This window comes from Hibiscus syriacus, unplaced genomic scaffold (assembly GCF_006381635.1).
Source record: "Hibiscus syriacus cultivar Baekdansim isolate YM2019G1 unplaced genomic scaffold, ASM638163v2 tig00009105_pilon, whole genome shotgun sequence".
Classification (NCBI taxonomy): domain Eukaryota; kingdom Viridiplantae; phylum Streptophyta; class Magnoliopsida; order Malvales; family Malvaceae; genus Hibiscus; species Hibiscus syriacus.
The window spans coordinates 107,759-127,969 of record NW_024062189.1 but is presented as its reverse complement, the minus strand read 5'-3'; the positions used below and the strand labels follow the sequence as shown (position 1 = coordinate 127,969).

Below are 20,211 nucleotides of genomic sequence, written 5' to 3'. Positions count from 1 at the left end.
CTCTACATCAAATAAATGTTGTGATATCTTAGTCCAATCATTGAATTTAGAAGATGAATTTGCTCAATAGCATCTTCTGGAAGTGTTCTTTGAGTTATCTGATCTGATTTGGCAGAACCAATCATTGAATTTGAAAGATGAATTTGCTCAATAGCATCTTCTGGAAGTGTTCTTTGAGTTATCTGATCTGATTTGGCAGAACCAATCATTGAATTTGAAAGATGAATTTGCTCAATAGCATCTTCTGGAAGTGTTCTTTGAGTTATCTGATCTGGTTGGACATAATCAATCATTGAATTTGGAAGATGAATTTGCTCAATAGCATCTTCTGGAAGTGTTCTTTGAGTTATCTGATCTGGTTGCACAGAACAATCATTGAGTTTAGAAGATGAATTTGCCAATAGCATCTTCTGGAAGTGTTCTTTGAGTTATCTGATCTGATTCAGTAGGAACCCCAAAACCGATCGTTGGAATTGAAAGATGAACTGCATGATCATCTTCATTAAGAAGTTTCTTTTCAAGTTTCTTCTGTTTATTCATTTCTCAAAAATCATAACACAAGTTTCGCCTTTTCTTGTAATTGGGATCATTACATAATGGCTTCCCATCTTTTACCGGAAGAAGTGCGTCAGCATCTTTAGTCATTTGAGCAGCACATATAAAATCCATCAATTTTGCAATTGATGAATCTGGACCACATTTCTCCAGGGTTATTGAAGTTTCAGCCCATGAGAATCCCATTTTTGTCAAGTATAACAGTTTATTCTCCTCATCAGAATCAGAATTCAAGATTTCTCGGTATTAGAAGAAATATCGATATCTGTGAAATCATCTTGAAAGGTCAATTCATAATCAGACGAGTTGTTATCAGAATCAACATGTTGCCTGAATGCAAGCTTTTCAAGAGCCTATACTATTGAGTTTTATTCTCAAGAGGTTTTGTGACATTATATCTATATTTGTCAAAGATGATAGATTCTCTGATTTGAAGAAGAAAGATCTATTGGGTTTTTACAATTGAAGAAATACTCAATTCACCAGTCTGAAATCAAATAAATTAACATTCATGCATCATATTTTAGGTGTTTACAAAAATAGGTGCATTTTCATTCATTTTCATCTATGTTGAATTTTTAACAGGAATTTCAAAGACTTTAACAAAGATTCAAATTTATCATTTGATGGATTATCTTTTCCAGAGAAAGTTCATAATGAGAAGAACTCATCTGAAGAAGGAAGAAGAAGTTCATAATAAGAAGAATTTGTTCAACCTTTTATTTGAATTCATCAAATTGATTGATTAGCTTTTCCAGAGAAGTTCATAATGAGAAGAACTCATCTGAAGAAGGAAGAAGAAGTTCATAATGAGAAGAATTTGTTCAACCTTTTGTCTGAATTCATCACTTGATGGATTAGCTTTTGCCAGAGAAAGTTCATAATGAGAAGAACTCATCTGAAGAAGGAAGAAGAAGTTCATAATAAGAAGAATTTGTTCAACCTTTTATTTGAATTCATCAAATTGATTGATTAGCTTTTCCAGAGAAGTTCATAATGAGAAGAACTCATCTGAAGAAGGAAGAAGAAGTTCATAATGAGAAGAATTTGTTCAACCTTTTGTCTGAATTCATCACTTGATGGATTATTTTTGCCAGAGAAAGTTCATAATGAGAAGAACTCATCTGAAGAAGGAAGAAGAAGTTCATAATGAGAAGAATTTGTTCAACCTTTTGTCTGAATTCATCACTTGATGGATTATTTTTGCCAGAGAAAGTTCATAATGAGAAGAACTCATCTGAAGAAGGAAGAAGAAGTTCATAATGAGAAGAATTTGTTCAACCTTTTGTCTGAATTCATCACTTGATGGATTATTTTTGCCAGAGAAAGTTCATAATGAGAAGAACTCATCTGAAGAAGGAAGAAGAAGTTCATAATGAGAAGAATTTGTTCAACCTTTTTGCTCAAATCTATTACTTGATGGGTTATTTTTTTTTTAGAGAAAGTTCATAATGAGAAGAACTCATCTGAAGAAAGAAGAGAAAGTTCATAATGAGAAGAACTCATCAAAAGCTTATTCAACCTTTTGAATGACTCTATCACAGAAAAAAAGGAGGTCATCATCATCCCCAGCAGAAAGTTCATAATGAGAAGAACTCATCTGGAGAGAGAGAAGAATTTATTCAATATCTCCATTATAATCAAGTAAAGTCAAATGGATAAAAAAATTTTATTATCTTTTCATCTTTGCCCTATTCTTGTTAACACAAGAATGAGCAAAGAGGGGCAGCTGAAGATACTAATTTTTTATCCATATTATTATTATTATTATTATTATTAGTATTATTATTATTATTATTATTATTATTATTATATTATTATTATTATTAAATATATATTAAATAAATAATAAATTACAGACCAATTACAACTGGATCGGCCCAGTTACAAACCAACCAGAACCGGTCCAAATCCAACCAGAAACCCTAAATACTTGGGTTTCCAGTTAGGGTTTCCTAACCCTAATTTACCCAGCCGCCTCAGCTCACAGCCGTTGGATCTGGCAAGATCCAACGGTCCAGATGGTGCCAGAGGGAAACCCTAGGGTCTGATACCCTAAGGACACGCGGCCGCCGTTGCTATCTCGCCGCCTCCGCCGCTGCCACGTCCCAACCGAAGACTCCAGAAGATAATATACCAGCCGTCCACGCCATGGCTACTCGGTGAGTCACCACTGGTAGTCCGGTGACTCACCGAGAGCCCTTCTTCGGACCGGTCCGACAGCTACAACGGTGGTGGCTATAAAAGCCACCACCCATCTGCGAAAAAAAAAGGACAGAGATATAAAAGAGAGACAGAGAACGGAGAAGAAAAAGACAGAGAAAGAAAAAAAAAACAAACTAGTACCAACGATCTCAGCAGCAAAGAACCAGAAGAAAAAAGAGAGAAAGGAAGAAGAGATTTACCGAGGAAAGCCACACCACCACCGGAGTAATCACGCGCCTCCACGCTCCACAACAAACCTTCGAAAACCGAAGGTATTTTTAAAGATTTGCTCCGATTGAGAGCTTTTTAAGGTAAACAAATACCGGAATCGTCATTAGGACGATCCGATCTACATTATGGTATAAAGTTTTATTTTCCGGCCACCGGAGGCGGTGGCCGGCGGTGAGGTTGGCGGTGGCTATCGGCGCCGGAATTCCCTCCGGTGAGGGAATTAAGAGAGAAGGAAGAGAGAGCTTCTTCTCTCGTTTTTGAGAGAAGAAGAAGAAGATAGGAATGAGCTGCTGGCCCTTCGGGCCAGCTATGAATGGGCTTAAATAGCCCTCCCCAAACGACGCCGTTTTGGGGAGGGATCTGTCCGTAATTAACAAAAAGATTAATCTCGTCCGCCATCCCTTTAATTTGTAATCTTTACCTTTTAGTCACTGAATCAAATTTTTGATCCTTTTAATTTGGTCTCTACATTTTATTTATTTATATTTTAGCCATTAACCGTATTAATAATATATTTAAGATAAATATCATATTTAGTCCTTTAATTTTGATAAATAATATTTTAATCCCGAGTATATATTTTTAATTTATTTTAATATGATATTCGAATTTTATATAGTTTTAAATTAGTCACTAAATTAATAAAATAAGAAAATAACATGTTTAAACCCTATAATTTTGATTAATTATGAATTAGGTTTTTAATTTTAATTTTTACTATAATTTAGTCACTAATTTTAAATGTTTTCATTTATTTTACTGCTTTTAAATATATCGTTCTAATTGTATTTTTATTGTTTTAATTGTTTATATATTTAAATATTTTTACTATTATTATATAGTCATAAATATATATGATAAATAATAATTTATATTTTTTAAAATAAATTATTTTAATATTTTTTCAATATCGAAGAAAAGGACAGTCTTAATACAACTGGATGTCCTATTCTGATATTTTAAAAATTAAAAAGTAAACAATATTATTTAAATTAATATTTATCAATATCAAAGAAAAGAGCTGTCTTAAGGCACATAGAAGTTCTTTTCGGATATTTTTAAATAAATATAATTTTGAAAATAATAGGATTATAAATTAAATATATTTTTGAATTTTTAAATTTTAATAATAGAGACAATTTATAATTAAAAAGTACCAATTTTTGGGCGTTGTAGGGGTGCTAATCCTTCCCTAAACGTAACCGACCACGAATCCCTTTTTATTATTAAAAAGAACGAATTTTTGGTTATAAACGCAGATCAGTTTAATTTTTTTTTAATTGATGTTTTCTTAAAACTCTTTTAAAAGATATTTTTTTAGGTATTCGACCTACCTGACCCAAAAGGCCGATGGCGACTCCCAAATTATTTTCAAAACCATTTATTCACATCACTTTTCCCGCCAAATTTAATATTTCGTGCCCGGACGAAAGTCGGTTACGACAGGGATTGAGGGTCTTTAAAGAGGGGAGTTAGACATCCGGTCAACGTGGTTGTCTCACGTGGTCAAATCGTACCAGGTCAGTCAGTTTAACTCTCCACATTAGCTTTCCGTCCTTTGGGTTAATGGCTATTAATGTTTAGAGTGATTAATTTGTTATAAATCGATTACATTAATGATCAATTTGTTATATATCAATAATGTTGGTGACCAATTCGTTAGTTTTAAAATTGAAGTGAGGAAAACGAAAATTTTCTAAAATATTAGTGATGCGTTGTGTAGTTTGCCCAAAACAGAAACATAAAGAAAACATTTGTGATCACTCCCCGTAAGAAACCTAAAAGTTTTGCAAGTTGCAGGCGGCCCAAACCCTTGGTTTTGCTAGAAGGGTGGAAAATTAAAACCCAATACATAAACCACGAATTGAATTGAATCAGAATGTTACCGGATATCGGTCATTCTTATGATGTAAGAAGACAAGCTATAACTATCTCCATATGTGCCATCGATTTCTTATGATTTTAATCCAGTCGAGAACACTACAACTCACAAATGGCAATCGAATTGATGGGTACTCATCAAGAAGAGGAAGCCCCACTTGTTGCCGATGTTTCGGAAATCGAAACTCCTAAAAACCGAACAAGGGATGTTCATATTTTGAGCTGTGCCTTCTTGTTGGTCTTCCTCGCTTATGGAGCTGCTCAGAATTTGCAGACTACAGTTAATGCTGTGAGTCTCTTCTGCTTTTGAATTTTCTTCCGGCTGTTTGGTTACTAAGAAAACTGACTGCTATTTGAAAATTTTGGAAGATTTTATAGTTTTGTAGAATCATTAAATGGAAAAAGTTTTGTTCTTTTCTTTGGGTTTCAGCGAGGGAACTTGGGAACAGTGACGCTTGGGATACTGTATGTATCTTTTGCTGTTTTCTCGTTGTTCGCATCATTGGTGGTTCGTGTAATGGGGTCTAGGAATTCTCTGGTTCTTGGAACCACTGGTTATTTGTTGTTCATAGCTGCAAATTTGAAGCCTACATGGTAATCACTGCTCATTTAATCACTTGGTGGATCTTAAAAGTAATCCGAAACCGAAACAAACCCCTTTTTTTCAGGTTTTGAATGGTAATGTAGAGATGAACTGACATTTTGTGCATTTTATTTAAACTTCTGGCTTGTTTCACTACTACGTATTAATCGTGCTGTAATGAAATTCTGAGATTGAACATCTTTTAATAGGTATACTATGGTACCGGTTTCCTTGTTCCTCGGTTTTGCAGCTTCGATAATATGGGTTGGGGAGGTATGTGTATGTTTTAGACTTATAAAGTCCATGTATCTTTTTTGGTTAATGATGGTTGTTTATTGATTTTCATTTCCTTAGCAACATTGATTCATCAGGGGACGTATCTTACTTCTTTAGCACGCGGTCATGCTAGAGATTCCAACTTACATGAAGGAACCGTGATCGGTAACTTCAATGGAGAATTTTGGGCAATGTTTGCTCTTCACCAGGTGGTAATTAGTCAGGATAACTATTTTCTTTATCTTTAGCCTGCTACTTCAAGATTGTAAAGATCGATCTTTTACCCAAATTTATTTTTCTTCAAAAGCAGTTCGTTGGAAATCTTATCACGCTTGCGGTTTTGGAAAGTGGAGCGGTTAGTGTTGCTTCTATTGTTCCTCTTCCATTCTGTGTATTCAAATATTATATAAGTGGCTTTTATGTTCAGGAAAACGGTGTTTTGTTTAACATATGGGTCGGTCATTGAATGCATGCTTCAGATATGCTCAAGCCTAGACTTACGCTCCAAACTTCTCTTTCAAGAATCAATTCCATTACATGATTATAGTTGATGCCATGGGTCTTTTGACATGGAGTTTAGTTTTTCTTCCCTTTTAAAACATTTACCAGCTGCTAATTAGTTATTCTTACACTGTAGGATGGAAGTTCCAGCAACAAATCTTTGCTGTTCATTGTGTTTCTTTGTAGTATGACATTAGGTGCCATTCTTATGTGCTTCTTGCGTAAAATCGATGACAAAGAAGAGAAGGTATCAGAGGATTCTTCTGTCAGTTTCTGTTCTGCTGTGATATCCCGATTGAAGTCGGTTATCACTCCTTTGCTCGACTTTAAGATGCTTTTGATCATTCCCCTTATTGCTTATTCAGGATTACAGCAAGCTTTTGTATGGTATTGCTTATCGAGGCCGTTGCCGCAACACCTTCTTTCAATCTTTGCCTTCCTTAAAGGAAACAAATTCCACATATCTTCTTGACTAAGGACATGTTTGCTATTTCAGGGCTGAGTACACCAAGGATGTTGTAAACCCAACTCTCGGAGAGGCCGGTGTGGGTGGTGCGATGGCAGTTTATGGGGCTTTTGATGCAATTGTAAGTACTTAAAATTCAGAAATGATTACTGGGTTATCAACAATGAGTTTTACTCGATATTAGCTCTTTATGGACTAGATGCGATTGGATGACCAATTATCTGGTTTGAACTTGATGGTAAAACTTCATATTCAGTGTTCACTAGTGGCTGGTCGACTGACATCTGGCCTGAAATCAATAACATTCATAGTTTGCGCGGGAGCTTTTTTTCAGGCAGTGATATTCGTCTGGCTTTCGCTAAAATACAGGTAAAACTATGCTGTCATATAAATGTTTCTACATTTTACTTCCAGGTACTTTCACTCTGTATCATACTTACTGCTGATATATGCCATGACATAGTGCGACTGGTGGGGTGCTCGGCATAGTGTACCCACTTCTCATGGCAGCTTTACTGGGTATCGGTGACGGGGTTTTGAATACGCAGCTCAGTGCTTTGCTCGCTCTACTGTTTAAGCACAACATGGTACAAACTTACCTCTGTTTATACAGGACATCGTATATGCTCGGTCTAAATTTTTCATTTTGTTAATCTGTTCTCTCTGGTGTAACCTACCTGTTAGGCCAGAAGTACAGTTATGAACTTCTAAATCCATGATCACGCTCGATTATTTCTTACGAGAACAGGAAGGAGCATTTTCACAGCTCAAGGTGTGGCAGAGTTCGGCCATTGCATCCGTCTTCTTTTTAAACACAGCCGTTACGTTGCGGACAATGGCGATGATTATGCTTGCTGCAATCTTTGTTTCCTTGGCCCCATTTTTGTACCTCGTTCTAAAGGTGGAGAAGGCATTCTCTCCGCCCCCATAATCAAAGCTTTTTCAAGGTCAGAAAATTTCATGTCTTGCGAGTTCGTCGAACCTCTAATCGATGTATCGATATCGATAACACTTATGTTATATAATTTACGTACTAGATACGAATGTGTTCGATATACGAACATACAGGGCCGTGATCACCAACATTGCACTTTATAACTACCTTGTAGGAGCAGATTAAACAATTTCACTATAGAAAAGGCCCCGGCAGCAACCCTATTTATGACAGTAACATCAAAGTTTTAATGCAGCCAAGTCGGGGTTTGCCGATGAACGTAAGAAACCCTAGTAAGATTTTATTTTTAAAAAACGAGGAAGGGGTTTGTCGGGAAAATGAATCTATAATTCATAAAGATACATTAATAAAGTACAAAGAGTTTTATTCATTGAAAAATTGCAGACACGCATGAAACTAGTGTTTCTTGTTCTTGTAGTAACACATAGAAAAACGACAACAATTTAAACTCTAAATCACGCTTCAACTTCCCATGGTGACGATCATATTTTCTGTTTTTGCTATTACAATCAGTAGTCAGAGAACAAGACCATAAGCTTCCGTCTTTCATATGATTGGCAACAATTTTTCATTTCGAAACGGAGTTAATCAATTTGTGGCTGAAAACACCATAATTCCCTTGCCAGAGCCTCATCTCTAGCATATGAACTCGGTGTCATCTCATTGCAGTCCACAAAGTATTTACCGGTGACTCCCTTCAGCCGCAGGTGGAGCGCCACGTAGCACGTCGTTGCCGCCCCCTAAACACGGTTGTCGAAAAGAATATTCTTTTTTTTATCTTCCATTGAACACGAAATTTGGAGTTTTTTTTTTCAAGTTTGGGAATCTGGGTTTTACCTGTGGAACATTTTTACATAGGAAGAAACGGAAGAAATTCAAAATCTCTGCAACAAAAAACACGAAGATTTTAGTGAATAAAACAGTGAAAAGAAGAGGGTTTAGCTAATGGGATTCGGAATGCAAAAGACGGTACTCATTAGAACGGCAATGTGCTTAAAGAGGCGTCGTTAGGGGTGCTTAATGAGTTGAGCAGTTCGAACTCGACTCGGGTTGATTCGACTCAAACTCAAGCTCGACTCGAGACCTTAAAGAGTTGAGTCGAGCAAATTCCAACTCGGCTCGATAAGTTCGCGAACAGTTTGTTAAATTTTTTAGTAGTTATCTTAAAAAATTATTTCATTCAAAAAATTACTAATTTACTAATAGATAATAAAAAAAGGTGATAAATTGCTAATCTATTAATTTTCTAATAAACAACAAAAAATACTAAATTATTAATTAATATTTTACTACACTCAAAAATCAAACCCTGTTTATTATTTTTAATATATTTATGAATTGTTACTTTGGAATTTAGACTTTGAAAATACTTCATATACTATTTTGATAACTTTTTTATTAAATTTATTAATTTATGTTTATATTAAGCTATGTATAGCGTATTAGTAGATTTTACTTATAGTTAAGAAAATAAGGTAAAAATTTTAGTGAGCTTAACAAGCAATGAGACAAGCAACGAGCATCGAGCTTAACGAGCAACGAGGCGAACAACGAACATCGAGCTTAATGAGCAACGAGCATCAAACTTAACGAGCAATGAGCTTAACGAGCAACGAGTTAAGCAATCAGTTTTTTTAACGAGCACAAGTCGAGTAACAAATTTTTTTAACGGGTACGAGTCGAGCACAACCTAACTCATGATCGACTTGCTCGATAAGCACCCTAGACGTCATTATCAATCCAGGATGAACCGAATTTACTGTGATGTTCACACCTTCCTCCTACACATCATTTTAAAGCTAAAAATGTTACAACTACTTTTTGTAGCCAAATTTATGGCACATTTACAGTATACAATTTCATGGATCCATCATCCATCACCATCAATTTTTTCCCTGTTGGTTAAACAAATAAATTAAATAATTCATACTTTTTGTTCAAGTTGACATCACGACAACTCAATTTGACTCGACCATATCCTATTAATAACTCAAAACAAGGAAACTGTATAATCCAAGTTTAGGTTAGGAAAAGTGAGTCCTTGGCCACATGAGGGAGATTACTTGCCCTACAACGCAAGGCAAACCGCCTGCAATCAGTCTAGAGTTTATCTAGACCCAAAGTGGCCGGCCAATTTCGGGTTTTTGTTACTCCAAATTGAATTAGATCTTGTTGATGGAAACAAGTGTCTTAATGGATATTGACGATTCACTCTTAACTTGGATGAAGAATCATGGTCGGTGAAATAACGGTTGTTGTCGCTATTTTCTCGACTAGATAAACTTGTTCCCATTGACAAACTATGATGATTATTTTGTTATTTTCTAGAAACAAGGTTTCGCCAACTTTCAAGTTTTACCTGCAATCGACGAGAGAGTTCATTGGCATGCAATATATTTGCTAATTTGGACTGCCCATATGCTCTTTTATCGTTGTATCTGAAATGAAAAGAAAAAGTAGAATTTCCGATGCATTAATTGGTCGATGAAAACAAAATTTTAGCAAAAAAGAATCATAAAATAAAACTATAATATTAAGCAAAATTACCCTTCTTTAGCATTGAGCTTAGCGAATCGGATCCCATTTTTATAACAATGGGTGTGGGCTATTGATGATAAGTTAACAATCCTTCCTTGAACACCACTAGTTTTCACTGTGCTCTTCATTTTGTCCAGAAGAAGCTCGGTTAAGAGGAAATGCCCTGGAAGAAAAAAAAGCAACAAAGATTAGTCCAAGATTAAAGTAACAATCAAATTGATCATGTGAGATGAACACTGGATTCTTTAAACAAAATTACGGATTCCAATTTTTGATTTGTGAATGAAAAAAACAAATGAAAGAGTCGTGAGGGTTCAAAATTATAGAAAAAATGAAATTACTATTAATTTATTGGAACCTACCAATATGGTTAGTTGCAAACTGAGCCTCTATTCCATCTTGAGAAAGATGAAAGGGACAGAACATGATCCCAGCGTTGTTTCTGAGACACACAACGTCATAAAAATCTTGTTATAATCAAGAAATGAAGAATAAATGTCACCATATGTCGACCATTACGTATATCGTAGGTCGACATATGATAACAGAATTCAAATCTAAAAAAAAGGGTCCTTTGAAATTTACATCAAGATATTGAGAGGAAGATCAAGGGCGATGAAGTTGTCTGCAAACGCTCTGATGGACTTAACGGAGCAAAGATCGACCTCCAAGACATCAACACGAGCGGTTTATATATTTGCAAGAATAATCCTTTTGGCTTCATTTGCAGCTTTAAGGTTCCTTGCAACGATGATAACATGAACACCCCGAAGAGCCAATACACGTGAAGTCTCCAATCCGATCCCACTTGCTCCACCTGAAAAAAAAACCGAACAACATGGTTACGTTGGAACAACATTAATTTTGTAAAAGCGACGTTTGAAAACTAGAGTGAAGACACGATGCAACATGTACAATATCACAGCCCAAAAACAACAGAAACCCTAAATGACACCGACTGGTTATTATAGCAGTGAGATTGGATCCATCGATTCCTTGAGTGATCTCTTCGGCAGTACAAGCCGAGCCGAAGCCGCTCCGTCAGGGCCAACCGGTGATCAAAGAAATGACACCGACCATGTTTTCTTCTGCTTGTTTAACAAAGATTTTTGTTCCTTTTTCTTGACAAAGAAAACAGAGAAGAAGGAAGAGATGGGCAGAAAGGGGGAAGGGAAGGAGAGGGTATTTATGGGCAGGTTCAAATTAAGAATGAGAGGTATTCAAATGGATAACCAATTGCCAGTAACCGAACACCAGTTCTCTTCAGGCCACAGAAAATTGGGCAGGAAACTGATTATATCATGAAAATTTCTGTGACTCTGCAAACAAATGGATCACTGGATCTCTGTGTCTATCCATGTATTGGTTTCGATGTGAACATGGGGCCTGATAATTCTGCATTTTTGATAAACATTCATGAACCTATAATATGGCGCATACATGAGATGATACCACAGGTCAATTTCGGTAGATTAAAGGATACTCAAGCTACAGCCGTGTCAGTTGATCCAATCATTCAAATTGGGGTTCTCAATATCTCAGAAGTTCGACTAAAAGTGTCTATGACTATGTCGCCTAGTCAACGGCCTGGGGGAGTACTTGGTTTCTGGGCATCCCTAATGACTGCACTAGAGAACACTGAGAACATGACTGTCAAGATAAATCAAAGATTTCATGAGAATGTGTGCATGAGGCAGAGTACTATGATTAGTAATGCAATTGCGAACATCAAAAAGGATCTTCTAGGTCAACCACTTCAGTTGCTCTCAGGCCTTGATATTGGGCAACGCAAGTAGTGCTCTTGGTCATATGAGTAAAGGAGTGGCTGCTTTATCAATGAATAAGAAATTCATTGAAGGCCGACAGAGACAGGAGAGCAAGGGTGTAGATGACTTAGGTAGTGTCATCAGAGAAGGGGGTAGAGCACTAGCAAAAGGCATGTTTAGAGGAGTTACTGGAATATTAAAGAAGCCTATTGAAGGTGCAAAATCTGCGGGCGTTGAAAGCTTCGTTCAGGGTGTTGGAAAAGGCATAATAGGTGTAGCTGGCACAGCCTGTGAGTGGGGTTCTGGATCTTTTGTCAAAAACTACTGAAGGTGCAAATGCTATGAGAAGGAAGATAGCATCTGCTATAGCTTCAGATGACCAACTCCTCCGCAGGAGGCTGCCTCGTGTAGTTGGTGGTGATAATTTGCTTCAACCATATGATTAGTATAAAGCACGAGGACAGGTAATATTGCAATTGGCGCAGTCAACGTCTTTCTTGGGCCAGGTTGATCTATTCAAAGTACGCGGAAAATTTGCATTATCAGATGCATATGAAGATCATTTCATGCTACCAAAGGGAAAAATTACTATAGTTGCTCATCGAAGAGTGATATTGTTGCAACAAAACTCTAATATAGGAAATTCAACCCGATGAGGGATCCTGTTTAGTAATGTGGGATGTACCGTGGGATGATCTGGCAACAATGGAGTTGACTCAGGGAAAGAAAGACCACTTCAAAGCTCCACCTTCACAACTCATACTCTATCTAAAGACTGGACCAACAGATACAAAAGAACAAGTTCGTATCATAAAGTGCACCCGATATACTGATCAGGCTCTTCAAGTTTACTCTTCGATCGAACGAGCAATGATTACATATGGGCAGAACTCTTCAAAGGAACTGTTGAAGAAGAAAGTGACTAAACCATATTCACCAGTAAGCGAAAGCAATGCGGTTGAAGTGGATGCAAAGGAAGAGGGTTCCACCTGGTGTTCACACCAGGTCCCTAGTCCCAAGAGACCAACTTTTGGCGCCAGCAGCAACAGCTTATTTTGGGAGTGAGATGTTAAAGCCATCCGTTTTGAATCAGCACCAGCTGAGCGCTACAAATTTTGCTTAAATGGCAATAAAAGAAAATGGTTGTTGGATAACATTAGAAATATGGAATGCTTACTTTGCCTCAGTATTAATGAAATACAATTCTCTTCAAATAAAAAAAAATTGGAATTAAGGTCTCAAAGATAATGATGTATAACATTTATCCCCTGGTTGATGGAATGCCATACACATGCTGAGAAATTTACTCAAGATTTTATGTAACCTCGCCTAACTTGGTAATATTGTCTCACTTATTTATCTTAAATCTTTTGCACAAAAATCCAACTAATCACATGTTTTGTCGTTGGAGTGGTGCTGGTCAAAATCTCTCATGTCTTTCACCATTCACTACTAATTAAAATGGCGTCTGTCTCTTGGGTGGTTGAGGCGAGTCAATGGTAAGATGTGTTGGATGACAATTGACAAAAACATTTTAGGGTTTAAGTTTGTTAAGGATGAAAATAACATGATTTTTAATCTTTGGAGTTAAATGTATTAAATTATTTTGAATTAAAATTAAACTAATTGAATATATAAATTTTGAGATTAAAGTGTTATTATAGCATGTAACATCATTAAAGTGTTATTAAATTAAAATATAATGTTGGTGATAATTTTGTCAAGGCATAATGTTAAAAAAATGTCCCTAACATTGAACTAAATAATTAATTTTGACTCATATTTTTAGAGTATTTTTTAGCCCATAATATTTTATTTTATGATAAAAGGTTACTAATATTTGAGTACTAAATAGTCATTTTAGTCCATATTATATCTTTTGAAGCATTTTGACCCTCAATGTCTCATTTTAGGACAAAAAAACCCATATTTAGACCGCTAAGTGTATGTTAATAATGATTTCCATCCATAGGGTATTTTCACCACAAAAATGAAATATAGGGGTCAATTTTCTAAAACAATAGGAGCAAAGTGACTATTTAATCAAATATTTTGGGTACTTTTTAACACTATACCTTTTGTAAAAAAAAGTTTTGGTGATCAAAGTAAAAATATATCATGTTAAAATTAGCTTTTAATGTTTATCAAAATGGTCATTTTGACCCAGTGACAGGTTTATCAAAAAAAGAGTGGGCATATGTATTAATGAAGAAAACTTCAAAATATTAAAGAAGAAAATTCGAATTCTAGGAAATTTCAGGATGGGCACGTGCCCACTTAACTTCAACGTACAATCGCCACTGTTTTGACCCCTTTTGTTTTTTTGAAATATTTTGCCCCAAAGTTTTATTTTAAGACAACAAAGCTCATAACATTTGACAAATAATGTGGTCCTTATTCTTTTTTTAGAACATTTAAACTCAACATTTTAATTTTATGATAAAAGACTTATTTTATAGTATTAATCTAGTATTAATTAACGATTTTTATATACAGATAAAAATTTTCTATCCTAAAATAAAACATTAAAAATTTAAATATTTTAAAAAAGAATAACGATGAATATAATTATTTTAACAGAAGTTCGAATTAAATTTGACATTATGCCAAAAAGAAAAAAAGAGAATAATTTAGTGACAAGTAAAATTCTTGAGAATCATCGTCAGTCCACTTCCGAATCAAACACGACAGCAGTCGAGGATGAGAGACATGTTTAAAAACCACAGTTGAATCTGTTACTTCCACACCAACAACACGTGTGTTAATAAAAGGAAACTCAAAATTTACCCAAAATGGCCTGATTTCAACATTCCTCCTAAATATGGTTCAATGATGTCGCTGATCTTCTTCTTCCCCATTTAATTTTGGCCTCCCATTATCCTTTTAAATTTGTTCTTCTTTTTAGATAATTTCCCCTAAATTTTGTTTTATAGGCTCCACTTCTCTGTTTTTTTCCCATCTAATTATTTTTTTGCCCGAATCCGATCCAGATCGGATTCAAAAACATGGTGGCAACGAGACGGTTACGCGACCTCCAATCGCAGGCTGGTAATAGAACTTGCGTCGATTGCAACCAAAAGAATCCCCAATGGGCTTCGGTTTCCTACGGTGTTTTCATGTGCTTAGAATGCTCCGGTAAACACCGTGGCTTAGGCGTCCACATCTCATTCGTCCGATCGGTCACCATGGATTCGTGGTCCGACATCCAGATCAAGAAGATGGAATCCGGCGGTAACGACAAGATCAACGCCTTTTTGGCTCGGTACGGGATCCCTAAAGAAACCGATATCGTTACCAAATATATCACCAATGCCGCCAGTATTTATCGTGATCGTATCCAGGACCTTGCCGAGGGCCGCCCGTGGAAGGATCCATCGTTTGTGAAAGAGACTCTCAACGGAGGTTGTGGTAGTAGAAAACCGCCGTTGAGCGGTGGTGCGAGCAGGGGCAGTAATCATAATGATAGTAATAATAATGAAGGGTGGGATAATTGGGATAATGACGATTCTTTTAGATCTTCGAATGATATGAGGAGGAATCAATCGGCGAATGATTTTAGAGACGGGAATAAGAATGGTGGTGAAGCAGCAGGTGCTCCAATGAGGTCGATGTCCACAGAGGATATATACACTAGATCGGAGATGGAGGCTTCAGCGGCGAACAAGGAGAGGTTCTTTGCGAGGAAGATGGCGGAGAATGAATCCAGGCCAGAAGGTCTACCACCTTCACAAGGAGGGAAATACATTGGGTTTGGTTCCACTCCTACGCCTACCCAGAGGAATAATGATCCTCAGGGTGATGTGCTCTCTGTTGTTTCTCAGGTTAAGAAATTACTTCATTGTTCTTATCATTTTTATGAATTGGTGATAGATTATTAGCTGAATTTGTTTGTGGTGCAGGGGATTGGGATGTTATCATTAGTTGCAGCATCGGCTGCCCAATCTGCTGCAAGTGTTGTTCAAGCAGGAACGAAGGAGTTAAGCACCAAGGTATTTTGGGGTTATGATTTCCATTTGGCTAAGTTGTTTCTGTTGTTATAGTTATAGCATGATTCATTTGTGCAGGTTAAGGAGGGTGGCTATGATGCCAAGGTTAACAAAACCGTCAGCGTAGTCACCGCAAAGACATCGGAGATTGGCCAGAGAACATGGGGGATCATGAGAGGTGTCATGTTATTAGCTACACATAAGGTTGAGGAGTATGCGAAAGACGGCATGAACTGGAACAACGATAACTTGCAGCAAAACGAACCCGAGAAAAATGGATATCATCAGGACTGTAACCAGGGGAAAAAAGGACGTAATTCTACTTCTAGAGGACAATCCTCCTCTGTTGGGAATCATAATTCTTGGGATGACTGGGACAATATGAAGGAAGGTACTGCAAAGGAGACTAATAGCAACGATGGTTGGGCTGGCTGGGATGATGGATTTGATAATTTCCATAATGGTGAATCTGATAAAGGAGTTGTTGGTCACAACCGAAAATCGGGTGCCACCGGATCGGGTGTACGCTTTCGTTAAGGTTAATTTCTTATTTATTCCTCTGAATTACCAACACTGAATTAGATCTTCAAAAGCTAAGTTGGGATATCTTTCAAAAGGTTTTACTAATGTGATTTTCATCTTTAAAAGTTGTTTATATTTGTAAAAGAAAAAGTGAACAGAAGAGGCTAATTGCCTAGATTTGGAAAGAGGATTGGTTGTAAAGGAACACATTATTTATGAAATGAAACATCAAAATTTCTTTGGATTTACTAGAACTTAATGTTCTTATTTATTTAACCTCGAGTTCTAGACATATTACAATGGCTTTTTACATCAACATCTAGGAATGGCATCCTCATCTCATATCATCTGTGAAACAGTGGCCTCATTTTCAGCTGCTTCTTTCTGTCGTTGAATCACTAGGATAGACGGAAAGAAGCTCTGGTCTCCGGAAATTAGAATACTCCCGATAGCTCCCAGTTCCTCAATCTCTGTATGGTTTCCTGCAGTTTCCCAGCAAGATGGGTGATGTCCCTTTCCGACCATAACAATATCATACCCCCTGCTTTGTCCAATCCTTGTTACTTCTTCCACGACATTGCTACCTGCCTTCACTTCGTATCGGATGGTTGTATCTGACCTTCTGAACTCCGCCAATGCAGACTCATCCAGTTCCTGCTAAAACCAGATCTCTTCAGAATTGCAATGAAAGTGGTAGGCGATTCGAAAATCTATAACAGAATTTTATGCATGTTTTACCTTCTCTCTTATATTGTCATCCCTTTGGCCTTGGAGGAACCTCACTAGAGTCAACTGAACTAGTTGCTTTCCGGTCATTCTCCGACTGAGCCGCAGAGCTTCACGATCATCCGGTCCACCAATAAACAAAATAGCTACTCTTTTTGGCATTGTTGTAGTGAGTTCTGCCGCTTGGTCTGATGGATTGTTAAATCTACCTTCGATAAGTAACGCAACCGAGCATGGTGCGGTTGTTAGGACCCTTTGATTGACCTCTATCCAGCTATGGCTGATGCTCTTAATTGCCTCGTCACCGTCCCCATTCCACTGCTTGTAGAAAGGCAGGATGATCATCTCCACACTTCGATCCTTGGCTACATGGCAAATATCCTCATGCATTGTCGATAATGCTGAAATAGCTGTCGAGTGGTGCACCCTCCCAAGCTGTGCATTTGCCTCAAACGCAGATGCAATTTGATCGCGTTTACTCCCTCGACATAGGCGACTAACGAAGGGAAAACCATTCTTTCGAACTCTTTGAACCATCAAAATAGATGAAGACCGATTAGTAAGTTCAATAAGCTGCATTACATGAAGTTTGAGTGGGGATCTGTTGGTCCCATTGATCGACTCCATGAGGTTGATGACTGACGGCACATTGCTAGGTCCATGGATGCATGCCAGGATTCGAAGCTCATTTTCCAACTCTTCTGCAGGGGTTGATGCTTGTTCCGATCGATGCCGAGGTTTGTATATCGCCATAACCATTGGAGTTGTTAAGAAAGTGGAGAAAAGTGCCATCAAGACTAGAATTGCAAACATTTCATCATTGAGAACCTGCAATAACAATGATCACCAAGACATCCTGCAGGTTAGATTCCGAACATAATTTACATAATTTAAAATATATACTCACTTTTTTTTCCCTTCCGATGTTGAGAACAATTAGCTCAACCAACCCTTTGGTGTTCATAAGAACCCCAAGAGCCAATGACTCCCTAACCGGAATCTTACACAGCATGGCCGTGAAAAATGTCCCTAAAATCTTCCCTGCACAAGCCGTCGATATAACAAGCACTAAGAGTCCCCACGCCTCAATGCCTTGAATTTTAGCTACGTCGGTCCTTAATCCGCTAGAGGCAAAGTAAAGAGGAAGAAGCAAACCGGCAACGAAGTCCTCAATCCTTGTGATCAATTTTTGTCCGAACTCTTCTCCTTTGGGAATGATTAGTCCAAAGATAAAAGCACCGAAGATTGCATGGATTCCTATAAGGTCAGTCATGAATCCGGATAACATAACTCCAGATAACGTTAAGCATATAAAGGCTTCATCGATGACGAAGAGTTCCGGCGAGCTCTGTCGAGCAACCCATGTCATCATGGGGCGTACGAGGATTAACATAAAAGCAACAAAAGCTACTCCACAAAGTAGAACCCATATGGATACCAAGGGGCTTTTGTGAGCTTGACTTGAGCCATTGCCTGCTTCGGCGATGGCCAATGTCAGCAACACCCAAGCGACAACGTCGTTTAATGCAGCCGCAGCCATGGCGGTTTGTCCGACATGAGTTGTTAGAAGCTTGAGCTCTGCTAGAATGCGTGCAAGGACAGGGAAAGCTGTGATGGAAAGTGCCACACCTAGGAACATGATGTACTGTCCATATCCTACTTTATCTTCTCCTTTTACGGCTTTCCGGAGAAAGAAGGAAAGTCCGACGCCGAATTCAAAAGGGAGGGACATCCCAGCTACAGCGATGCTCAAAGCCTTTCGACCGCTTTGACGAATCGTGGTTAGTTCAAGTTCAAGTCCGACGAGAAACAGGAAGAAGAGAAGACCGATACTTGCGGTGGATTCGAGTATTGGCGTGCTCCATGGAGGGAAAACCAAGTTCAAGAAATCTTTGTTGCGGCCTAAAGCTGACGGTCCGAGCAAAATACCACCCTGGAAAAGAGGGGGGAAAACAGTAAAAAGAACCCAATTAACAGAACATCAAAGTAAAAAGAACGCACTGCAAACTTGTTTGTCAACGTACAAGAATCTCGGCAACGACTTTGGGCTGGTGCAGAGGCTTGAGAAGAAGGGCAAGCAAGCGGCTTGTGAAGAGAACCAAGGTTGTTTGAACGATCAGCAATGGGAAGGAGTAGTTTAGAGGATTCTCGCTTTGCCACACTCCATCCGACGACGTTCGTATAGAGCTAATGTTTCGTTGCATGGCTCGCTGGTACTATGTTCCCCTACGTGAATCAATGACTGGCAAAAACTGACAACAAGGGTGCAACTGCCAATGTGTGACTAAGTTTGGACTAAATCTGTTGATCAAATGAGGACTAAATCTAGTGTCTTTATAGAGGATTACTGTTGTTGAAGTTTCCCTTGTTATTGCCTGTTCTTTTCAAATAATCAGAAATGGGATTAGTTAGTAGCACTAATTTTTGGTGCGTTATAAAGTTGTTACTGGGGGTTAAAAAAGTATATTTGTTCTACTGTTGGTTGAGGATCTTTGATTATTTTAATAATTAGAAGTTACTTTTTTTCAATGTATGCATATGATGAAGACAACATTATCAATAAATTATGTTATACATACCGTGACTTATCTCGAACAACGAATTGATTTGAACAAATTGTTACGAAAATTTAATTAAAGTGTTCCAAAACTTAAAGGATTTAATTGCAAAACCCGATGAAGTTGGAGGATCACTTAACGAAATTGGAGGGGGGAAAACCCAATTGAAGAGTAATTGAGCGTTTCTTTTACAACTTTCGCTGAGTTATCCTTCAACTTCATCGAACTCTACAATTATGTACTTTGAATCTTCAAACTCTTGAATCAGATTTTTAAGATTCTTCATCTAAATCAATCGGGGTAAATCATACACGATAACTTGACGTTCATGGTAAATCACAATAAACTAATGCGTCTAATTTATCAAAGATTTCAATCGATCAATACAATTGAAATAGTAAAAAAAATGGATATGATCAAAGAATTTCGATCTTCAAACTCTTGAATCAAATCTTTAAGATT

At 37.3% G+C, this 20,211-nt stretch overlaps 3 protein-coding genes and 2 pseudogenes across 8 annotated transcripts; 3 read left to right on the top strand and 2 right to left on the bottom strand.

The window, feature by feature from the left end:
- Positions 1-4,809: 4,809 nt before the first annotated feature.
- LOC120203166 (UNC93-like protein 3) lies at positions 4,810-7,759 on the top strand. 6 transcript variants are annotated; one of them, XM_039203514.1, is made up of 10 exons: positions 4,811-5,161; positions 5,303-5,466; positions 5,665-5,728; positions 5,827-5,940; positions 6,042-6,086; positions 6,369-6,619; positions 6,729-6,819; positions 6,898-7,067; positions 7,162-7,285; positions 7,383-7,583. In XM_039203514.1, exons 1-10 carry the CDS (start codon positions 4,985-4,987, stop codon positions 7,407-7,409), a joined length of 1,227 nt encoding a protein of 408 aa, XP_039059445.1. In that variant the 5' UTR covers positions 4,811-4,984; the 3' UTR covers positions 7,410-7,583. The 6 variants fall into 6 exon arrangements, with proteins under 6 accessions (XP_039059444.1, XP_039059445.1, XP_039059442.1 ...); XM_039203511.1 differs by having other exon boundaries at positions 4,813-5,161; positions 7,447-7,759; XM_039203512.1 differs by having other exon boundaries at positions 4,815-5,161; positions 6,955-7,067; positions 7,447-7,759.
- A 478-nt stretch (positions 7,760-8,237) lies between these two features.
- LOC120203170 lies at positions 8,238-11,271 on the bottom strand (annotated as a pseudogene).
- A 177-nt stretch (positions 11,272-11,448) lies between these two features.
- On the top strand, positions 11,449-13,022 carry LOC120203169 (annotated as a pseudogene).
- A 1,826-nt stretch (positions 13,023-14,848) lies between these two features.
- On the top strand, positions 14,849-16,528 carry LOC120203168 (probable ADP-ribosylation factor GTPase-activating protein AGD6). Its single transcript, XM_039203517.1, has 3 exons — positions 14,849-15,778; positions 15,857-15,946; positions 16,022-16,528. The coding sequence occupies exons 1-3, from the start codon at positions 14,963-14,965 to the stop codon at positions 16,478-16,480; spliced, it is 1,365 nt and encodes a 454-aa protein (XP_039059448.1). The 5' UTR covers positions 14,849-14,962; the 3' UTR covers positions 16,481-16,528.
- Positions 16,529-16,748: 220 nt separating this feature from the next.
- LOC120203165 (cation/H(+) antiporter 20-like) lies at positions 16,749-19,555 on the bottom strand. Its single transcript, XM_039203510.1, has 4 exons — positions 19,216-19,555; positions 18,099-19,124; positions 17,204-18,019; positions 16,749-17,119 (listed from the first exon to the last, which is right to left on the bottom strand). Exons 1-4 carry the CDS (start codon positions 19,393-19,395, stop codon positions 16,805-16,807), a joined length of 2,337 nt encoding a protein of 778 aa, XP_039059441.1. The 5' UTR covers positions 19,396-19,555; the 3' UTR covers positions 16,749-16,804.
- Positions 19,556-20,211: the final 656 nt, after the last annotated feature.